The sequence below is a fragment of the Lepidochelys kempii genome, chromosome 19, assembly GCF_965140265.1.
Source record: "Lepidochelys kempii isolate rLepKem1 chromosome 19, rLepKem1.hap2, whole genome shotgun sequence".
Lineage (NCBI taxonomy): Eukaryota > Metazoa > Chordata > Testudines > Cheloniidae > Lepidochelys > Lepidochelys kempii.
In genome coordinates, this window is record NC_133274.1 from 892,801 (window position 1) to 916,039 (window position 23,239).

General features: G+C 54.0%; 1 protein-coding gene across 1 annotated transcript; it reads left to right on the forward strand.

The window, feature by feature from the left end:
• The first annotated feature begins 66 nt into the window (after positions 1–66).
• On the forward strand, positions 67–21,376 carry LOC140900313 (uncharacterized). The gene is made up of 9 exons (XM_073317421.1): positions 67–311; positions 13,693–13,763; positions 15,321–15,383; positions 16,034–16,155; positions 16,546–16,644; positions 17,439–17,604; positions 19,477–19,541; positions 20,230–20,325; positions 20,840–21,376. The coding sequence occupies exons 2-9, from the start codon at positions 13,727–13,729 to the stop codon at positions 21,098–21,100; spliced, it is 909 nt and encodes a 302-aa protein (XP_073173522.1). The 5' UTR covers positions 67–311; positions 13,693–13,726; the 3' UTR covers positions 21,101–21,376.
• The last annotated feature ends 1,863 nt before the right edge of the window (positions 21,377–23,239 follow it).

Consider the following 23,239-nt stretch of genomic DNA (forward strand, 5'->3'; position numbering starts at 1 on the left):
TCGTAGCCTGGTAAGGAAGAGCTCAACTCGATGAAAATATCAAGAATCTCTCATGCACACAGCTATTAGAGATCACAACTTCCAGTGTAATATCGGTGCTTCTCTGACGCTCCAGTTCTTTGAGCTGCTTGGTGGGATTGACTTTTTTTTAAAAACCACCCGTGAACATCCCAAGTTAAAGTGAGCACTAGGTCCACAGGACTCTGAACTGAGCCATGTGAATAAGACTCTTGTTTTCCCTTTCAGTCCTGGTTTCTATCCATGCAGTTACTGTAGGAGGAATTGGGCGCTAAGAAGCTGGTGAGCTACTGGTGAGTGGCACTGCAGGAAAATGAAGAGCAGCAGCAGGTAGTGTGAAAGGGAGTTTCCAGTTTTATCAGCATTCTTGAGTTTTTTCCCTCCCTTTCTTGATCAAAAACATGACAGCATCTGCTGCAATGGAGTGAGTGTCTGGAGGCTTCTGCACTTGAGGTGGTTAGGTGGTTCCCTTGACCTTGTCCTGCAAGAAAACAACCTCCAGCCTTCTTGTAGTATATTAACCACAGTAATGGCAGTGTGTGAGTCAAGTGTGTAGGTTCCTTTTTAGTCTTGCTGCTCCTGAACATCTAACATGAACTGTTGGGAAATGGAACATGCTGAATCTCTGCGTCGCGCTACATCTGTTTGGCTCAAAGCTGTGTTAGCATCAGCCCATTCCTGAGCACTGTGCTGTCAGAGTGCTGTAAAGCCGCTTGAACTGAGGAGGGAGATGCAGGAGGCTGGGCAGGGGTTTGCTTGGAGTGAATAATGTAAGGGGCGGAGGGGATGAGGCAGCTTTAACCTCTCCTGCAATGTGGAGAGCCCAGGTCAATAATTTGGTGGTCGAGTGTTTGTTTCAAACAGTGTATGTCCATGAGGAGAAAAAAGAAATCTCTCATCTAGCCCTCGGGGAGGGTAAGCAGAGGATGCAAGGGGGGGCGTAGTCTCTCCTTGATAAAGCGGCTTGCATCAGGTTGATTAAACTTGATTAAACCCCATGTTCAGTAAGGCTAACCCTGTGTCTGAACCTCTACATAGGGTTTTCCTTGGGGACTGGTGGTGTGTTTTTGTTGGGCAATTGCTGTCTGAGTATGGTAGCAGATTGAAATGAGGAAGACACAATAGAAGGTCCCAAACTAACCTCAATTCCTTGTTCCATTCCCAGAGAGCAAAGGTGGGTGTCAGTGTGACAGGCTGACAACACCCTGAAGAAACGTTATTGAATGAAGTTAAACCCTACTTAGGGTTAGTACCTTTGGGGATATTGTATTGGAAATGCAAATATTTATGTGTGATTGTGATTGGTGGGCACTTCTTTAGAAGGGAGAGGAAACTAATGTCCTCACCGGAAGGGATTGGGACATTCAGAGGTGTTTTACATGTGAAGTGGATTTCCTAGGAAATACCTTGGGGTGAGGGAACAGCACATTCTCCCCTCCAAGGTGAAGCTTTTGAAGATAAGGCCTGGGGAGAAGGATCCATTGTATGCTAATTACCTGCTACAGGGGTCTTTCGTCTGGAGTTTCCAGACCTGTATAAAGGGTAAACTGAACATGTTATTAGTGTGCTTGTTCTGAGCTGAGGCTGTGACCACAAAAAATTCCCTGTGTTAGGATTTGAAGGAGGACTTGGGGACATGTTAGGATTTAGGGGTGGAGGGACCCCGGTAAGCTTATTAGCATATGTGTGGGTTCTTTCACTGTTTGTATTGTTTCTCTGTATTGCTTAGGAATACAGTAGGGTTGCATAGAGAGACCCATGTGGCACTTGGAACTGTACCAATTACACTGTTGGCTGTCTCTGAAGAGAGAGGGGGCAGGTCTGTTTAGGAAGGAAATACAGGTACAGTGGCCCTGAACTGTGACAGTTGGCTCTGCAGTTTCTCTGGCAAAGTGGCATCATTATGCAAATATGCAATCTGCCAGCCAGTGTCAGTTCAGCAAGTCCCAGAATTATTCAGCAGAGGGCACCCCAGCCACTGTCTTGGAAGTTGATCCAGGCCAGTTGTCTCTAGCATGTAACTTGTGCAGTTTCATCACTCTGTTTATGGACTAGCCAGAATTCTCAAATTGATTTGAGAATTTCCTGCAGAAACTTGTAACTTTCTCCCCTACGTGCACAGCAGGCCTGTGTTTGAAGTTCCTGGTGTTAATTGGCTGCATGTGTGGTTTGGCTTGCTCTGGTACTTGGCTAGAATCTAGCTGCTGGATGAGGTAACAGTACAGTGCAGATCTCAAACCCTTATGCGAGGATGTAGTTTGAAAGCTGCTCTCAGTGAGTGCTCAGGCTTCACCATCCCTTGTAAAACTCTCATATTTGGGGAAAGGTCAGGCGGTTCAGCAGGCTTTGGAGCAGGTCTGAGCAAAGTCCCTCAGTTACACGGGGAAAAGGATTCTGTCCTAGAGGAAACTTGGAAACTGCAGGAGGAGGTGTGGTTAAGCCAGTGAGATGCCCCATGGTGTCTCATGCAATGAATATGCACAGCTTAACTTCCAGGTTATTTGGAACATGGTTGAATGGAGTAATACCCTAATCTCGGGTGCTAACCCCTCTTAAAATACATCCAGTATTGATCCTGAAACAGGAACCCTTAATATCTGTGTGTTTAATATGGAATGATGTGCTGCCCCCCCCTTGGGCCAATAGAAACAAAACTGGCAACATTGGCCTTCCTCTCTGATGCCGCAGTGTACGCAGCTGCCCCTGCTGTGTTGCTTTCCATTGAAACAGGGAGAATAGTCACATACTGTGCTTAAGAGAAACAGGCTTCACGCCAAGCTGAATGGGCAGCTCTGTTGCCTCCCAGCTCACAGCAGAATGAATGGCTGGAAAGGACCAAACCCATTTTGGATTACAGGGAACATGGCTAGAGTGGAGGGTCACACTCGATTTGGCACTGCCTGGCCTGATGGGCTGGATCAGTATGTGACAAACAGAGAAAGTTCATACTTCCGGGGGGGGGGGGGGGGGGGAGGAGGAGAGTCTCCCTGTAGGGGTGTCTCCATCAGGAAATGCCAGGACATGAGCTGCTGCTGTTTCCAGAGAGCTGAACCCCAGAGATGGCACCTCAGCCCATTCTCCCGCCAGTGTGCTTCTGCCCCCTAGCTTGGTGATACAAGCTGCCCTAGGGGGAAGTGCAGAGCAAGACTGTACCAGTGATTAGCTGCAGCCCAGTGCTCACAGGTGAGGCAGGACTATGGAGAATCACTATAGAGCATGTTCCTAGGAGGTGGGAGTACTGCTGTCCTGAGACAAGCAGATGGGGCTTGTATTCTACCCCTGCAGCAAGTACAGGGTTTCTCATGGGCTCCTATGCCTGCCAGGCACACTTGTTTGGCTCCCCGGTGGGCCGGCCTATATTCCACCCTGGTCCCGAGGCCTGCTGGGGATATCAGTTGGCAGCTCCTTCACGGGGCTGTGAGCACGGGCATGTACTTGGCGCGGTTCACCCCAATCCCGGACACCTGCCCTTTTGCAGCGTGAGGGAAACCCTGGCACACGTCTACCTGGAGTATGCCAGACTGCAGCCCCTATTCCGGCTCCTCACAAATATTTTGTTAAGATTTTGGTTGCACTTTTCCCCTCACCTCCTTATCTATGCACTCCCTGTCCGTGGCCCCACTAAGTCACGGGATCTCCTGGTCAACCTCCTCCTGGCCCTGGCTAAAGTGGCCACCTATAAAACCAGGAGGAGGAGGTTGGCCGATGGAGTCTCCTGTGACTGTGGGGCCTATTTCCGATCCTCCATCCGTTCACGCCTCCGGGCAGAGTTCCTCTGGGCGGTGTCCACTGACTCCCTTGATGCCTTCAAGGAGCAGTGGGTGCTGTCCAGGGTTCTCTGCTCCGTGTCCCCGTCTGGTTCCCTTCTTTTGACCCTTTGACCGCACTCCTGTCCCTGTTGTTCATTAGTTGTCCCCCGTAATTATTTGGTTTTCCAGGTCCTGTGGACCCCCCTCTTAGGCTGGGGGGGGATCCTTTAGCAGTGGACGGGCTTCGCTCACTTCCTGGATCCTAATAAGACACTTGTTTGACTCATTTTGCTATGTTAAAATCCCAGTGACCAGAGCTCCCTAGGCTGAGCAGGTCTGGGAAGAAAGGGAGTGAGTAATCAAGGCTAATTGGGTCTGGCTGGGCAGGTTGATTACTGTAATTACTCCAGCCCTGTTCCTGGCTCTGAAGGGACAGTGAAATCTAGTGAAGGTGTTCTCCCACGTTGGGGTGGACAGGCATCGGAGATGGCTGCAGATGAACTGGGAAAGAGGCAACAGCCCCTGTGCTCAGATCCTAGCGGTAGCTGAGCTGGGGCAAGGGTAGTTTCTGATGGAGGGCAGGCTGGAGCAGGTGAGAGAGCAGTCCCTGTGTGGACTTTGCTGCAGTCCCTTCGTGTCAAAGCAGCAGAACCCTGGATAACAGCACGAGGTTTGTATCCAGCAGGGAAAGTCCCGCACGTCACATGCCAAGGGCAGAGGAAAATACCAGCTTTAGCCAAGCGTCTCTTGGTAACACACACAATGGCACTGCAATCCCTCTGAGGGGATGGGGACTGAGCGCAGAGCTGGGTCACAAATTCTAATCCTAGCTGTGTCCCGGACTCGCAGTGACCATCAGTGATCGGGGACAGGGCAGCCCTGCCTCCTGCGGGCTTGGGAGTGGTATGGGGATTTCATCAAGCGCTTAATAGCATTTTAGAATCAGATGGCAAGAGCCAAGGTACAAGAATCTCCTTCACAGGCTCTGCTTCACCGCTCCGTATTCCATTCCTAGCCTTCAGCGCTACGACCGAGTCCTGCTTGCCCTTGGGCTGGCTGCAGAACCATTTTGCCAAGGCAGCTGAAAGAATCTGAGTCCGAAATCTCACAGGCTCAGAGTACTAGGAACAGCGGCCCCTATGGGATGGCTCAAGCTACTGCAGCAAAGACCTTCCCATTCCCCAAAGAACCTTGGATTAAAGCAATTGGGCTCATCTGCACCCATCCCCCTCCAGCTCCAGAGTAGGGAACAGGTAACCTAATAGCATATGCACCTAGGACAGTGATTAATGGTTGTCAGGACAACCTCTCTTGCCTCTTCTGCCCTGGCAGTGTGTACAAAGGCTGGAGCTGGCTGGGGACTGGTGAAAAAGGATCGGCTGAGCAGACATTTTTGGATCAGACAGTTGCTATGAGCAGAAAGCCAAAAATTGTTCCCAGTACTCCCCGCTCTGCTGATGGTTACATTCAGCAGTGCATGTGGGAGGCGTCCCCAGGGGCTGCCCCTGATAATGGCACCTGGTCTCCAGTGAACGAAGATATTTAAACTTCTGGGTTTTATGAGAAATGCAGCCGTGCTCTGTTGTCCCTAAGCCTCTGACTGCCAGAAGTCGGGAGTGGGGGACAGAGGGTGGATCACTCCGTAATTGCCCTGTTCTGTTCATTCCCTCTGAAGCATCTGGCAGAGGCCACTGTTGGAACATAGGATACTGGGATAGATGGACCATTGGTCTGACCCACTGTGGCCGTTCTTATATTGTACAAGCCCTGGAGAGCTCCATGCACTGGGTGGGGAGGCAGGCAGATGGAAGTGGGGAGAGCCAGCTGGGGCCACCAGTTAGTCTCCTTGGATGAGAAGTCCCCAGCCCCACTCTAGAACGAGCCCTGGGAGAACTGCACCTGCTAAGCCCTTGGGGGTGCCTTTTAGCTCCTCTGCAATGTGTCCTCTGAGAGAACATGCGACCGGATGTGAGTGAGTCTGTGGGCCTGGCTGTGGGTCAGAGGGTGAGCTCTTCGGAGCAGGGCCTGATGTCTGGCTGTGTTGTCCGCACTAAATCCTAGAATCATGGTCGCGTAGGTGCCTCTTACTAGCCCTCTTTGCTCAGGACTGAGTGCCCAAGGAAGCTGAATCTGTCCCTAGAGCCCCCTGGCAGGTGTGGAGGACTCCCCAGTTCCGTGGGTGCTCTGACAGTGGATTCCCAAGTGCAAGGAATTTGAAGTGTCGCCATGAGGAGTCGTCTATGTGACTGGCCTGTCCATAACTGAGAGGTTGTAGCTGGGTGAGAAGATTGCTTGTTACAGGCCAAGCGAGGCTGTATTAACCTGTGTAGGTGCTGGAAATAGCCAGGGGCTGGCTATTTTCCAGGGCAGGTTACCTTGCCTTGGCACTGAGCATGGGGGGTTGGGAGCCAGCCTGCCTGCCCAGCCTAGTCTCTTTGCCCCATATGGAAAAGTGCAACATTTGGCACAGTGATGTTCTTTCGTAGCCCCCGTCTTGTTCCCTCTGACTCCGCGGAGGGGGGATGGAGTCGGAGGCAGGAGAAGTGGTGGTTTAATGAGATCTGTATTTAATAGATGGCAAACTGGCCGCTCCTCTTGCACCATGCTCTGTGCATGTGGCAGGGTGGATCCCGTAATGCCCGTTACTGTTGGCAGGGAAGTAAAGCTGTCTGTGCGGGGACCCGTGAAGTGTATGCGGAACCTTCCCTGCCTCCCTCGCTCTCCTGTTGACTGCTGGGGCCTTGGGGTGGAGGGAGACAGAGCTCACTTACTGGCTGTGCTACCTGTCTGAGAGACAGGGAATCGGCCCTGACCCTTCCCCACCTGCAGCCCCTCAGGAGTTTTGCTGTCACACAGGTTGGCTCGTGAGCTGTCCACGTTCAGAAACTTCCTTTCTCGCTGGTTAATGCAGCCCACAGCTGTGCCTGTCTCCCTCCACTGGACCCCGCAGCTCTCTGCATCCCTGGGAGCGGCAGGTAACGAACACCTCTCACTGGCTAATGGTTTGAGCCACTCTTCCTGGGCGGGGAGGTGGGGCTGCTTGCCAGCCACCAGAGTGAAGCACCTGTGCTGCGTGCACCTCGGGCAGTAATTGTTGCCGAGCACAGGCACCCCGCTCCGGCTCCCTGCAGGGCGATCACGGCTGCGGAGAGCAGACAGGCAGGGTGAGTTGATGCAATGTGCTGTCCTTCCCCTGCCCTGCCTTGCGGGGAAGCCCCCTTTTTCAGGTGGTTTGACCTGACCCTTACTCTTTGTAATCTCTCCTGGAGCTGGGTGTGGCTGTGAGGAAGGAGACTTCCAGCACCTCTGTGTGTTATTCAGGGGCGGCTGGTCTTTTGGTAAGAGCCTATGGGGAAGCAGGGACCAAAGCTGTCAAAACCCCACCAGGCTTCCTCACTGGAGCTCGCTGTGCAGCCCCAGAGTGCCAGAGATCCTCTGGGTGCATTGCCGTATATCAGGAAGATGGCCCCAGGACTTTGACTGACTCTGCTCCTAACAGAGCTCGGCTCAGCATGAGCCCAGAGCTGATTTCTAGCTTGCTCCCTTCCTTCAGAAAGGTTAATCTGATCGCTCCCTGCTCTCCTCCTGAAGTGAGCTCCAGCCTCCACCCTGGAATGGCCCAGATCTGCTGCCCTGGTCCAGATGCAAGAGCTGCTGGATTCTGCCTTGTTTCAAAGGCTGAGGATGGTGTAGGAAGGGGGACCTCACCCGGTATTGGCTTCCATCTCATTCATACTGGACAAGTGGCTGCAGTCTGGGCTAGCTGGAGTGGATGTTTCTGACTACCCTGAGGCAGTTCTGCCAACCCTAACTGCTCAAAAAGGATGAGCCAGGCCTTCACAATCAAGAGCTTTTAAAAAAAAATTGGGTTCTTTTTATTTTTGTCTGGTCTTTGAGCCTGTAGGAGTCGTAGCTTCAGCTTCTTTCTCAGGCAGGAGGGCTAGACATTTACTGTAAATGAAAGCTGAGATCCTCATGTAATCACTGGACTCCAGGAGCTGGGGGTTTATAAGAAATGCCAAATACAGCCAGACTCCTGATAAAACTGTAACCAGTGGCAACAGGCTTGCCTGGTTCCCTAGAAGCTGGGGGTGACCCCTTCCTGCTATGAGTGGGGGCAGGGTGGAAACAACCAGCAAGACTTGTAATAAATAAATAAATAATTTTCAGTAGAAAATCTCGTGCTAGGCTCCCTGCAATCAGCGTAGGGAAACCATCCCCTTCCCATAGAACCAGCTGTGGCTCCAAGGTGTGCTCCAAGGAGTGAGCTGGCAGTAGGAGGGTGATGGTTTTGTTCCACACACACACCTGGTGGGAAGGAGTTAGGCATCTGGATATGTTCTAAGGTGATCCCTGAAGGGCTGCTTGATGGGGCCCCTTGGGTGCCACCTCCCCAGAATGCACTGAGTGACGGTGCTGGGAATCTGCTTCAGCACCTCCAGATAATAAACCAGTTCTGCCCACAAGAGCTGCCGTCCTACATCAGACCAATGGGCCTGTGTAGCCTCACTGATCCAGTGCACCGGGCCCCGTATCCCTGCCTCGCTGGATCTGACCGATGGTCGCTCGATTTGGTATCTGGCCATGTCACGGTGGATTGGGCCAGCTGGGCTGGCTTTGTCGCTCCAGCACCGCTGCAGTGATTATAACGAGACTCCTGTCCAATGAGCAGAGGGAGTAGAAATGTGTCTGCACGTGTTCCTTGGGTGGCTTTTGGGAACCCAGCCTGTTACAACCTTTATCTGGGCATCATTGCACAGAGGCCAGAGGTGCTTTTGTGTGTAAACTGGTCGTTCCATGCCAGGCCCACGTGTCTGGCCAGTGTTGCTCTCTCAGCAGCAACGATTCCTGCACTGGGTTGCCTCTCTGAGCAGCCTGCAGCCGGAGCTGCCCATGCAGAGGTGGCACCCTTAAAATCATTGGCCTGGAAATGCTTGGCTTGGACACGCCAGGGCAGTGGGAGACAGCTTCTCTTTGTGCCCGTCGCTGAGAAGGGGAATGCAGAAGGGATGTTACCGTTTACCATGGTGTCAGTCCAATGTACTCCCCTTTCGGCAGCACAGTACAGCTCTTTACAATCCAAAGTGTTTCCCTCCCTTCAGTGGAGCCTCTTTTCGCTGTGAATGTTCCAGAACTACCAGGCCCAATGCCCTGCTCTTTGCTAAACCCCAAGGGGCCATGAAGGGTGTGTTTGGAAATGCCCATTTTTCTTGCTAGTATTGTCCATTGTCCATTCAAGGTGAAAATCCCCGTGTGCAGGGGACTGGCAAAAGGCCTATGTGCCCCTGACATCCCACCTGAGCCTTCTGCATGGGGCAAGTGGGAATATCAGTCAGTGAGCTGGAGCTAAAGCCAGCCTGTCATGGTCTGCCTGTACCTGGTTCCCTTAGCCTCTGGGCTAGTGCTGTCACCTAATGAATTCTGCACCGTTCTCTCCAGGAGGGGCTCTCAGTGGGGCAACAAAACGGGAAGGGCCAGAATGGGACTCAGCAGGTTTAACTGAACTAATGTCCTGCGAGCTGGGCATAAGGCCGTCTTTCGGATGAGAAGTAAACTGGGGCCATGGCCCCTTGTGGCCAGCATAGAGCCTCTGGTTTGGTTTGGTAGCTGATATTTTACCGATGTCCTAAAACTGGGGCCCAAGGGTCAGTTACGGGAGCTTTAAATCAGGTTTGCAGACTAGTGAAAGATGAAGCTGTTGTGTCAGAGATGAGGTCTCGTATGTGTGCTCAGTGGTTGTTACCTTCGCTCCGGTCTGCTTTGCGTGGCACAAGACCTCCCATCAGCCCATCCACCAGGAAAGCGGCCTTGGCAGTTGGAGAAAGGTGAAAAGTAAAGTAAGCTATTCAGGAGAGAGGGGGAGAATTATGCTGCTGATTCTGTTGGTCCATAGGGTTGAAGGGAACCCAGATGCAAGCCCAGTGTGTTCCATAACTCAACTGATGCTGTAACAAATGGCAAGATCTGCCCTCTCCTGTCTTCAAGCTCACTGGAACTTTTCCTGGGAGTTGGGGCATGTAAATCCCAGTGTCCTAGCAAACTGCAGACCGGATACTTACTTGCTGTTCATGTAACTCCCCTCTTCTGCAGTTTCACGTAGATGAGGGAGGCACTTGTCTTCCCTTGCTGCCCTGGACTCTTGTGTTGCTATTTGCTGTGAAATGTATCTCAGAGCTGGTTGCACTTTAAAGATGGGTGAAGTGATTCCTCTAGGGAGAGCTCTTAGCAACTCTGGGTTTTTTCAAGTACTCACTCTAGAAGGATTCATCTCTGCCCAAAGAGAAGTGTGATGGGGCGACTGTTCCCTAATGCAGGGTTCAGAGAGTTGAGTCTGCGTGCGGAGTGCAGGATCAGAGTTGACATTTCACCAGCCCCTTCCTTTCCTGTGTGGGAGCCATTAACACTGTAGTTATAGGCTCACTCATTCCTGGCAGAGAGGCCCCTCTTTCCCAGCTGTTCACGTCTTTATTTTGAATAGAAGAAGCTAATTGCTGCCCGATGCCTATCAGCACAGTAACCCATAGGCGTTGCCCACCGGGTCTGTTTGCAGCTTTACGAATTACCTATGAGACTCAAGCAAACACAATGTCGCTATATCAACCAAGCTGCACGGGGGCTCCCATGTGTGTTTACTTTGTTCTGAGCCCCTGGACGACGGTGCTGGCTGGTTGCTATGGCAGCCTTGATGAGTTTGGGGAGCCTTACGGGAAACAAAATGATGGTTGTGCCAGATTTGAGGTTAGACTCCAGATCTGAGCCTGCATCCTTTCCAGTGCTGCGTCTGCTAGGCCCTAATATTGCTCAGCTGAACAATCTCTGTCATCACCACATTCCTAAATCGCCAACATGATACCCGATCCCCCCGGATTTGCACAATACACTGTGCAGCTCCCCTAGCTGCAGTGTGACAGAGGACAAGAATCTGCACTGAGAGACCCCAGGGTTTATCTAGTCCCAACTCCTGCTCTTCCTTCCATGTAGCCCAGCCTCTGAGGTTAAAAGCAGAGCGTGGCTCTGTTGCTGGACGACAGTGTCCAGGAATGCCCACCCAGTGGTGTTAGTAGGGGGGAAAGGGGCTAGGTCATTAGCCCAGAGATGGAGGAGCCCCCCTGGCCACACAAGAAGAGAATGCAGCATGGGCCACCTGAGTGCAAGCTCCTGGCAGGGAGCCCCCCACCTCTGCGGCTGCGGGAAGTGGGGAGGAGGTGGTGGCCGCGAGTGAGGGAACCGCCTTGCCGGCCCCAGGCAGGTCTGTCCCGCTGGCCTGGAGGCAGCCATACCTGTAGCTTAGGGCCATGTGGTTCTCCCTGGGACGAGCCGGCGGGAGCGCCCCTGGCCTGTGCGCTCTGCGGATGTTAACATGGTGCCGCGGGGCTGCGGACGCTGAGGGGAGCTCTGGGACGTGGGCAGATTCTCTGACCGTCCGCCCCAGCGGAGCGCTGCTCCCTGAGGCCCGTTTCTGCTCTTGTTGACTTGCTGCGGCTGCCACGGTGACTGGAAGGGCCCCGGTTGCTGCACCTGAGCAGGGTGGTGGCAGGGGCATTTCCTGCAGTTCTGCCCCTCGGCTCAGAAACCAGCGAGGGGGACGAGGGCCCCTGGGTGAAGCGGAAGCAGCAGCGTGAGAGCTGCACCAGCAGCCACAGGTGGGGGCAGGGACAGCTTGAGCCCACTGGGGAAGCCGAATTAAGTTCCCAGGCTCAGCAAAGGGAGAGCGGAGCTGGGTGCAGAGCTAGGGGCGAGGGCGAAGGTGAGCCGGGCGAACTGAGTTGAGCTGCCTGTTCTTGCTTAGTCTGCCTGCATGTTTCTGGGAACACCTCTGTCACGCTGGATCAGGTTGGAGCCTCCTGCGAAAGGGAGAGTTGCCCCTCTGATGTGGCAGTGTGGGACTTGCGTCTCCCAGGAGGGCTGATCGGGAAGCTGGACTAGCCCTAAACATGTCTGGTGAAATGAAGAAAGGGCAGAACTCCCGGCGTGAGCCGTGCCAGAATCATCCAGAGAGGGGTGGGGAGCTCTGGGTTTGAGGGCCTGGTCGAAAGTGCACCTTGGAGAATAGCTATAGTGGAGTGATGAATCGGAGGCCTCCTGGGTCTCTGGCTGAATTTCTGATTCCTGTCTGCTACCTGCCCATGGCTGAGCCGTCCTTGTGCGGATACTGGTGAACAGTGAGCACTGGGCCCCGCCATTCTAGCAGTGTGAACTCTGAGGCCTGACCGACACTAAAAAGCTACAGAACTCAGAGATGTGAAAATCACACTCCTGAGAGCCGCAGCCATGCAGACCTAACCCCCGGTATCCACGCAGCTAGGTCCATGGAAGGGTGTGACTGTTGACTCAGCTGCCATTTACAGCAACAGAATCGCGGAAGCCCCCTGATCGCTGTAAGAAGCATCTGTGCTATAGCAGCCTGGTTGCCGTGCCATGGCTGTAGTGTGGACATGGGCTGGGTTAACCAGGGTTCGCTCTGCAAGTCGCACGGTTTTGTTTTTGTTCCCTGGGGTGACACTCCCAACTAGCCAGCACTGTGAATTGTGACTGTGTGTAGCCCTCCTATGGGTGGGTCTTATTTATCTCTGGTAGATACCCCAGGGCCAGGGCTCTGCTTCTCTGGCAGCCACTGCCATGGGAGCTCTCCGGTATTGCTAAAGCTGCCTCTCTGACCAGACTGCAGCCCCAAACTGTCCCCGGAAGCACCTCCGTGTATCTGAATGTAGGACTCAGGTTGTGATCAGGGCAAAGCTGGCTCCTCAAGCTCCCTGCTGAGCTGGGCTGCAGGAGCAGTTTGTGCTGGCTCCTGGGGACAATGGAGCCGAGGGGCCGGCAAGGGGCACTTCCATTTGGAACCTGAGCCCAGGTGGGAAGGTGCAGCAGGGCTGCCCAGCCAGCTCGCTCTCCCGTGCCCCCTGCAGGCAGGGAGCTTCTGCTCTGCTCCCCGGGTGGAGCTGCATCACTGAGGGAGGCACTGACCCTACTTCCAGCTGCAAATACCCTGGTGTAGCCACAGGTGCAGCGTAATCCACACCAAGCGGCGAAGCCCCCTGGCTCCAGCAGCCGTTCTGTGCGCAGGCTGGAGAGCGCAGCCGTGGCAGGTCTAGTGGGAACAGGAAGCTCTTTCTGAACGAGATCAGATGCTGCCCGTTTGGCTTAGGCCTCCTTGCGGCGTTAGCCTGATGTTAAACTTGTGCCCCTATGTCTGTCTTGGGCACGCTGCAGACGTGACACTCTCAGTGTGGAGCTGCTGGAGGGGGCAGGGGGCTTTGGCTGCTGACCCAGGCTAGGCGCCATGGCAGGGCTGGGAGGCAGTTTAAGATGGTGAGCGAGCCGGAGGACTGGCGAAATGACGCAGTGAAAGAACGCCCCGTGCTGACACTGGCATGTCGTTCGGTTCAGAGGCAAAGTCAATTGAGATAAGGAGGCTGTTAACCTGGAATGAGGCCTCTGAGAGGTGTCACTGGACTGTGCAACGCACTCGCCATGTGGGGCAGGCTCAGGAGTGCAATGTCAAAGGAGAGCTTGGTTCTCCCACATGACGCTCTGGCGAGTGGTGGGACAGCAGGTGCTGGACCCTGCTGGAGATAATGAGGCCCATGAGGAGAGCTGACCACAAGACAACTGAGAGGCCAGACCTGCGCTTCACTGGCCCAAATTCCTTCGTGTTCTAAACACACGACCTGGGGAATTTCCACGGGGGAAGGACCACTGCCAGTCTTGGAGAGTTTCTGAAATTTGACAAGGTCCTGAGATGCTCTGAATTGCCCTCTCAGGAAAGTATAAACGGGAATGCCGCTGGCCTCGGAGCCTTATGGCTCGCAGGGAGCTGCAGCTGGTCGGTCCGGAACAGTTTGTCTCGTGGGTGCAGTACGTTCGCAGTTGGGTCCCACGGCAGTGAGCTGCAGCTCTTACTCTGTCTTCCCTTCCCTGCCCCCAGGGTTCTGTTGGTGTGAGCGCCTCCCTGGCTGAAGATGGCAAGTTGGGAATGCCGGGTTGCTCCAGGCCGAGGTAAGCGACTTCATTTCAGGAGCAAAGTGTCAGTGACGATCCCAGCCTGTTAAAAGCAAACCTGCTAAATGATCAAATATTCCTCCCCTGCCCCCTCAGACGCCTGCCTTCAGGCTGCTTTGGCCGCTCGGTAGCTGGCGCTGGAACTACTAACGAGCCAAACCCAGTCTCCCCACAGGGCATGTGGCCCGCAGTGCAAATGGGAGGAATAAGGCAGCGTGGAAGCCGAATTGCCTCCAAGGGGCGTTCTTGGGGGGGAGATGAAAGCACAGGGCGTACCTCCTGCGGAGTTGGCACTAGTGTTGTCCCAGACCAGTGGCCTCCGCGTGTGGTCAGCGGCCCAGGTACTGCGCAAAGCCTCTGGCCATGTGATTTAAGCTACAGTCCCAGCCTGCTGTTCCCGCACCCTGGGACAGCGGGTGCCCCACACGCAGCCGCCGTGTGCACGCTCCCGTGTGACGATGTGGGCGTGCCGGGGTGAGCTCCACTGACGCACTGTGGCGGGAGCAGCTGTCAGTGGGGGTGTGACTGCCAGGGAGCTCGGCGACAGCAGGCAGCTCCCCGAGTGCTGTGGGAGAGGCTCTGCTACCAGAGCACCCTCGCATCACAGGACCAGGCAGCCCCGCCTCCTGCCCTGGTAACTCAGCAGTGCGACGAGGGGTCATCTGCTGTGCTGAAGATTTGTGATGCTCTGCCATGCTGGCACCTCTGCTCTCCAGGCTGTGCCCAGGCTGGTGAGAGCTGCTTCCTCTGGCCTCTCAAAGGGCCCACAAATAACATCCTCTCATGGCTCAGCTGGGTCCTTACAGTTCTAGACAATGGCTGTGTCGTGTGGCATGAGGAATGGCAGGGTATTCACTCCCCTTGCCTGCACAGTGCACTCCCCCTGGGAATCGATGGCCCAGGGCTGCATCCTGCTCAGTTACTAGAAGCAGACGCTGCTGCCTTGGTGACATTTCCTGTAAACGGTGCGATGCCTACAGCTCACCCCTGCAGTGAATACAGCCTTGCTGTTCTGTGTCTGTGACATGCTCCCGCTGCCCTCCACAGGGCATTTGTCTGGGACTGGGGCTATCCTGGAGGTGTCAGTCCTGGATTCAGGGAGCCCTTCACGCTGCCTTGACAAGTGATTAATTAGTCTTCTTATTGAGCAAAAATAGTGAATTAGGAAGAGAGCCGTCCAAGGACAGTCAGTTCTAAGGGGTTTGTGCAAGAGGAGGGAGTTTGGCTCTCCAGCTAAAGCTGCTGTCTCCAGGCCATGGTCAGGGTCCTGCAGCATTTCCTGCTCGCTCCCGCTGTGCCTGCTGACTCCAAAGGGTGAGCCCCCCACCCCCCATGCACAGGGCCCCATGCAAACTCCTCTGGGTAGGAGAGAGGTGCCTCCCAGACACCCCCTTCTGTCAGGACTTTTAAAGCCGGTGACTCAAAATGACTTGGCCTTGGAGCCCAAGTGTGAGAACACTGACACTTCCCTAGTGCAGCGTATTCTGCAGTTGAGTAACTCTGGCAGCAGGTGTTACAAGCTCAGCACTGTGCAATCTCCTCTCTCTGTTCCAGGCTTCCTCCTGCTCTGCATTTTGACTCTGCATCTTAGCTCTTGGAATCCTCTTGAATCAGCAGGTGAGGTGCAGGCTGGCCAATGGGGAGAACTCTAGGTGCCTTTTGAGGAAACTGCTTTAGAGGTGGTTTTGTTTGGACGCTTGCCCCGCCCTGTCCGAGATGCGTATGGTGGGGGCAAAAGGGAAACCACACATAGGAAAAATCTCAGCGTTTCTGATTTGTGTGCCAAGCTCTTCTCTCCATGCAGCGGCTAGAGCTCCAGGAAACCCAGATTTAACCTGCCTCCCCAGCTACCAGCCTGTTCCCTTCTGATGCAGATCTAATTCTAGGAAAGACTTCTTCTTAGGCAAAGCGTCACTGGTGAGCAGGGTTATGGGGCCAGGCTCACCCCTTCAGTGGAGGTCCCAGCGGTGAGGGAGGAACTGTAAAATCAGCCATGGGTTTATCGCTGATGCTAGTAGTCATGCAATGGAGTGTTGTCCACACGTCATCTCTGGCTCCCCAGACACTCACATTTAGAGTATTTCCCCTCTGGTACCTTCCATATCCCACACATGATTTCCCTGCCGATTTCTGTACAGCCCCTCAGGCAGCATGCTATGCAAGGGCAGGGCTGCAGCTTCTCTGGACACCTAGCTCTCAACTTGTTATGAGCACAAGATACGTTTCCCTCCTGATGACTTATCACTTGGAAACCTTCTACCTTCCAGAGACGAGCCCTCCTCCTGCCGTGTCTTTCTTCGATACCACCCCCTCTGTTCCAGAGACTTCCCCTATTTCCAGCACATGTATGGTCTCCAACTACTCTGCTAATGGGACAGAAGACACACCTGTAAGGAAACTGCCTTCGGTCAAATAGTGTCCAGGGTTTCTGCCAGGAGCCCAAAGGGGCGGGAGGGGTGTGAGTGGGGAGGCGAGAGAAGAGCAGAGTTCCTTTGCGGCTCTGCTGGGAGGGCAGGAGCTCCTGGGGGTGGCTGATAAGAAGCTATCCTAGCTGACAATTAAGGCTTCCCCCAAAGCTGGATTTCTTGGTGCTGCATGAGCCCACAGATTCCATCCTAGGGTAGCTGAGCAGACGCTCCCAGAGGCAGTGAGTGATCTGCAAGGCCAGAGCAAATGACAGCCAAGAGGAGCTCTGCTGGGTGCATTGCCAGCGTGGGGCTGCCATGGGCAGGTCTGTAGTGAGAGAGGTGCCCTCGGAGTGTGTGTGCTCTTCCCTCAGATCACCTGCCAGAGTTTTCAGTGCTCTGGAGAGAGATGCTACGAGGAGGAAGCTTATGCCAATGACACCGCGACCTGCCACAATGAGTCTCACTGTGAGGTAGGGGAGTTCTCCGGGTGGGCACTGTGCCAGTCACCTCTGCTGCTCCCTGCATGAGTGAGCTGCTCGCATTAACGCCCTGGGTGCAGCACTCCTAGACCCTGGGAGAGCATCCTGTCTGATGTCTCAGCTCTGCCTGCGGGAGGGGAGGGAGATCATAGAAGCTTCCCAAGCCCTGGGTTGCTGTGATGTGTTTTGGAGGCAGGGGAGGAGGATGCAAAGTGAGTCACAATATTTCCCTTCCTCGCCAGCCTATTGCCTGGTAACCCCAGAGCTTATAAACCTGTGCCCAGCTCCTGTTCTTGTCCTTTTGCACAGTCTGTCACTTATTCCTGCTCTGACTGTTTTTTGTCACGCTCTCTCCTAACCCTGGTTTGTGGTTTGTCCATCCCCTCCCCATCCCCATCCTTTCCTCCTTAACTCCATCCTGTCTCCTATGTTCTTAAACCTGCCCTTTGCTTAGTGCTCGCAGGAGCAGCCTGGTGTCTCCCATGACCTGCTCCCTGGGATAGACCTAGCTGGCCTTAGAGCTTGCCAATTTTTCCTTGCTGTCAGCCATCTGTCAGCTGTATCACGGTGTGTCCCCCTGGCTCCAGCATGCCCAGAGCAATCCCTGGTGCAGTTTTTCAGGCTGTTCTCAGTGGCATGGGGGAGTGCAGAGATGAGCCCACCCCACACCATGAGCTCTGTGGCTCTGCCAGCCACCGCCCCCTAAACCAGTGCTGGGTGTGTGGGCCAAGTGTGGCTGTCAGCATCTCGAGTACATGGCTCTGGCTCTTCCCTTGTCCCTGCAGCTCTATCGTCTCAACAGCACAAACTACACAGCCAAGTGCAGCAGCGAGTGTGGGAGCGGGAACGGCACCGAGATGTGTGTGACCAACGGCAGCGTGAGCATGAGCAAGTGCATCCTGGAGTGCTGCAACTCATCCCAGTGCCTGCAACTCAATGCCACCACCTACGGTAACCCGCCTGCTGGGAACAGCCCGGCCCACTGGCCACCTGCACTGGGCTTCTCACTCCGAGCAAGAGACTTTGTTTCCCTGCAGCAAATAGAAGGGTTCATTCTATTGCACATGGCCAGAGACTGACGTGTGTTGTCTCTCACGTAGGGCCCTACCTGCATTGTGGCTTTTGTTTCTCTAAGGCAGAAGGAGAAGGGCTGGAATGGTGGGGTGGGCCTGGGGCACCTGCCACCTGAGTGGAGGAGTGGGTTTATTTTGTACTCTCACCATCTTCCCCTGCCCTTTGGCTGATGCATGGCAGCGATCACGGCCCTCTGCTGGATTGTCAGATCTGCTCTCATGAAAGTCATAGGCTCTGTGCTGCTAACAACTAAGGGAGCTTCACCTTGAGTGCTGGGTTCTGTGCATGTGGTGCGGGATCAGAGTCTATCCCTGCGGGGCTCTGAAGCCCATAGGGGCCGTAGAGTAGCTGAAGTTCCTACGTGACAGCAGTCTCCATCCAACACATTTTTCTGGAGACAAGCCACAACAGCAGAGGCATCTAGACCCTCCGCTTCCAAAGAGAGCCATGGGTAGCAGGGATGGGTGCCTGTCCCTCCCATGCGTAGAACCCATCCAGGCCATAGAGTCTGGCTCAGGAGCTGGCTCTGGTGCTTGTGGGGGTTTGGACTCCCGACGGCTCTGGTTCGGCCAGAGGGATTCCGTAGGAAGGCCTCTTGCAGGATAACTAACTGAATTACGATCGCTCGCGAAGGCCAGGCACCGGATTCCTAGGAGCACTGTAGCTCTCTGATGGTGCTTTCTCTGGAAAAGCCATCCTGCAATGTCTTAGCAGGAAAGCCTGATACCCACAGGCTGTAGGGTCTCGCAGCCCTGGTGGAGTGGGCAGAGCTGTCGTGGTGGCTCACCTGCATGCACTTGGGGTTTCTCTTACTGCTGCCTCCTCTAGCTGCATCACAGTCGCCCATTCGCCCCCTCGAGAGCCTCCCACGTATCCTGATTTCCCTCATTCCATCCCACAGGGGTAAACAAACTAGTTCTCTCTTCTTCCACTGTCGGGATCATGCAGCACTTCCTGCTTCTACGTTCTTCTCAGGCCCGCAAGCTGGGTGAATTCCAGGTCTCCTTCCTGGGAGTGGCTCCGCTCTGCTGGGTCCTGGGGGGCACGCAGGCCCATAGCTGGACTTAGCCACCTGTTCAGATTCCCATTAGGAGTGTGATTGGCTCACTCAGCCACTCCCCAGACCACTCACTGCCATTGTGCCAAGGTGAAACTAGTGACCAAATGATCACTAACTAAACTGTGGAACTCGCTGTCAAAAGATGTCAGAGTCCAAAAATGTGACAAGACTTTTTCTCAAAGGATTAGACACTTCTCTGGATGATGAAAACATCCACAGTTCCATTAGCTGGGGCAAAAAATAGAAGGGCTTGGAGCAGGGAACAATCCTTACTGGAGGAAGAAATAATCTGCCTACAAGGGACATTTCACAGATGTCCATTGTGGGGGTTTCTTGAATTTGTCTCCAAGGTGCTGTCAGACCAGATACTGGGCTAGATAGACGCCTGGCCTGCCCTGGCAGTTCCTAGGCACCAAACACACCTGAGCTTTGGTAGGGAGAGCAGGGGTTGGGGAGAAGTAACAGATGTGGTTCACATTCTGGAATGAGGCTGCTGAATACCTGTCTCCTGTATTGAAGTGCACTAATGTAAATCCCCATGTTAAAATGACTCTAGCGGCTTCCACTGGGGCGTGTCAGTCTCTGGCCGTGTTCTGGATTCTAGACCTGGGTCCCAAGGCTACATGGATATGCAGAGTAGCAGGAAGGCATGGCTCTGTCTCACCAGTCTCCTTTCGTGTCTCTTTCAGGTGACTTGCCGCCCACCACCACTCCAGCTCCCACAACTACCACCATGAAGCCCCCTCCCAGGAATGTAAGTATTGCCTCCAGCATGATCAGACTGCAGAGCTGTGTAGGCATGCACCAGTGGGAATCCTACGCTGAGCAGCGTTGCCATGAACTGTTACGCACACTCTCTCTCTCTCTCTCTCTCTCTCTCTCTCCTCCCCTCCAACCCCCTCAAACTGCCATGCATTACCCCCATAACAGGACCCTTTCATCTCAGTCCTCTGATGCATGGAAGAGATTCCCAGATGATGGCTGGGAGTTTGCTTATCTCCATGGAACCCTGCAGAGCCCCCTCCATGAGGGTGGAGGCAGAGGAGGGTTTGGCACTTGCCAGCTAGGGTGCAATTTTAGTGAAGTTTGGGTGTTGGGAGTTGATTTTTCTTTGATCTTTCTGTATTTGGAGTGTCAGTGAATGTTGTAAAATGTGGCTGCCAGCCCCTGAAAGGTGGTCTTGTTAATGAAGATTTGGGCTTGCTGGAACTGCCTGTACAGTGCCAGTCACTGCCCAACAGCCACCTGGCTCTTGGAGGGCAATCTGCTGATCCTGGGGTCCCTGGGACCACTTGCTTTCCCTGTGTGACTTTTAGCTCCTCACACAAGTGTCTCATAATGACCAGGCAAAAGGAAAGTGACTCAAATGTCAGACCTTGTTGTGGTAGCTCTGCTCTCTGGAGTGGTGGGTGTTCACAGTGCTTTTCGTGGCTGTCTTGTAGGGGAAAGTGTGCACAACCTTCTCCTGTAAGGGAGCTGGATGCTTCAAAGGCCAGAAGTCTGTTGCTGAATGCATCGTTGGATACAACTTCTGTGAGGTACTGGACTTGTTTGGCAATTCTTTAACAACCCTGAGCTGTGCCTCTTAACTAGAGTTGTGAATGGAGCAGGACTGAAGGGCTCCAGGCCAGGTCTCCGCTCCGTCTGACATTGCTCCATCAGTGCTGCCGTTTCACAGCTGGTGCTGGGCTCTTGTCAGCACTTGCAGCATAGAGATGTTTGTGGATCTTGTGCCATCCTGACAGCTCTGGAGTCAGAGCAGCTAAAGCAGAGTCATCGACAGCAAACTTCCCTGGGACAAACACCTGGGGCAGGGAGTAGTTGAGTCTCTGTGGTTCTCTTTGTCCTTGACCTCTTGGAGATTCCAACAAGCGCCTCAACTAGGGTAGTGATATGGGCACTGCAGCTTTTGTTAAAGCTGACTCTGTGCATCCTCTGCCTCTGAACCAGGAGGATGGGCCTGGGGGTTTGAGTTGGTCCCATTAACAAGAATGCAAGAACCCAGAGGGGTGCTAAAGCCCAAGACTGCTAATGTCTGTCTCCTTCCTGCAGATGAAGAAGACTGGCTCAAATTACGTGGCTGGATGTAGCAAAGTCTGCAAGACCGCCAGCCCAGTCTGTGCCAGAGGAGCAGCAGCCCTCTGTTACCAGGAATGCTGCCAAGCTACCCCTAAAACTAGCTGCCTGAAACTGGATGGCAACGTGCACTTCAATGGCGCTGGGCAGGTGGCTCTGGCCCCACTCCTGAAACTCCTGGCCTGTGGTGTGGGTCTTGTCATGCATTACAGTCTCTCCACTTTCCTTCAGGGTTAAGCAATGACCCTCTGAGCTCCGTAGGCTGACTAGGGAAGGATTCGGGGGCATACACTATATTGGCTAAAACTGGCACAAGATCTAGGGTTTCTGTACCTCTTAAATTCAGCTAAGGCTGGCTAGAAAATTCCATCTATTGAATCAGCATCACAGGAAGGGAGGTCGCTGGAAACCGCAGGCCTTCTCCTCTCTGTGTGGACCTGGCTAGCCCCACGGAAGTTAGTGGCTAGCACCCATGGGTGTTTGTGAAATACAGACCCCAGTGAGTGCAGCTGACTGAACCAGTAGGGTGTGTCTACGCTGCAGTAAAACACCACTGCTGGCCCCTGTCAGATGACTCCAAGACCTGGGAGGTGGGAGGGTCCTAGAGCCTGGGCTTCAGCCTAAGCCCAGTCTCTACACTGAATTTTACAGTCCCACACCTTGAGTCCCACGAGCCTGAGTCAGCTGACACGGACCAGCCACAGGTGTCCTACTACAGTGTAAACAGACCCTTAGTCTCTCCCATGTGGATTCTCCAATTTGATCCAGGGGAGGGTGGAAACTAGTGGCCATGGGGATGGATGTGGGGCTCCCGAACCTGGGGAGAGGGGAGGCATTGTGCCACATGCTTCCTTCTAGCCACAGGAGTGATGTCAGCTGCTCGCTGGACTGACTCCTGGGTGCGCTGTCTGTGCAGAACGGATTAGGAGCTGGCTAGCTGCTGAGGGGCAGCCCACAGTGAACCCCCTTCCCTTCTGAGCACCAGCACCTCTTCCTGACTCTTGGGGGTGGAGAGGGCAAGCTCCAGCCACTAGGGGACTCTGTGAATTACTCTGCCACCGTTCACGCCTCTTGTTTGTATGTAAAGCAGCTGTCTGTGTAGCAGGGACGGTGTCCGAGTGAAATCACAGTCCTCTGCTGCACACACACCCCAGCCCTCCCCCATGGAAGGAAAACACTGTAATGGGAGTATCCGAGCAGGGAGAGCTTTCCATTATGCTAAGGTGCCTCTGCTAACCAAGGGAACATGCTGCTAGAGGGGGCAAGGCAGGACTTGGGGCTGGTCTACACTGGGCGCTTACACTGGCATAGCTACGTCTCTCAGGGATGTGAAAAACACCTCTGGGAGACGTAGCTCTGCCGACTTAACCCCTGTGTAGAAAATGCTAGGTCGATGGAAGAGTCCTTCCCTCAACCATAACTGCTGTCTCTCGGGGAGGTGGAGAACCCCTCCCGTTGGCATAGCTAGTGTCTGCACTGAAGTGCTACAGTGGAGCTGCTGCAGTTCAAGTGTAGACACACCCTTGGGTTCCTAACCCAAGAGCTGCCTAGCCAGTAAACCAACTGGCCTGAGCTGTTGGCTGAAATCATTGGCATCTTCCTAACGGCCAAGTTTGTAGAACCTCCTGTCATAACATCTCCTGAGGCTAGGCCAGTCTCCCAGCATCCTGGTAAACGCTGCCCCACATCAGGGACTAATCAATGGCCCCGCTGACCCCTGAAGGTAGTAGTTCCCCAGTTCCCCTAGCTGTACGTATTCACCACCCTCCATAGGCCAGAGAGCACAAGTCTGACCTTAACTTGGTCTGAGGTGGCAGCCGCGCTGCTGACAGTCACTGGCCCAGCTGACTTGAATGTTGGCTGGTATTAGTGTATCTGATTCTTTGATTGATTGAAGTTAGCTCGTAGGAGTAGTTCTGAATAGCAATAGGTTGCTGTTTCCAAGTTCCATACACGACCTCTAAGCCTTATTTTAACTTCCACGGTTAGTTTCTTTTTGGAACCTTGTGTTTTTAATGAACCTTAAACCCCCATGATTGTGCCTCTCCCTGTGAAATCCAAAGGGGAACAGAGCAGACACAGCCTGTGCATTAAGCAGGCTGCAAAGCTGCCCACTTCCCTGCCAAAAACCCGTAGGACTGTGTGACTTCAAACAAAGTGAAGCACCCTGGGGCTACGGCCGTGTGACTTTACTAGTCTGAGATTTTGGATTACCTGGAATGAATGACATCCTGCATGGGCGGTGCGGATAATAAGCTGGGGAATGCTGTGCCTCTCCAACATCCCCGCGTGGCCCTGCCCATGCTCTGCCCTGGGACCCCCTCCTGCTGCTAGTTGGCCCCAGCTCAGGCAGGCTGCTGCTCTTCTGGGAAGCCC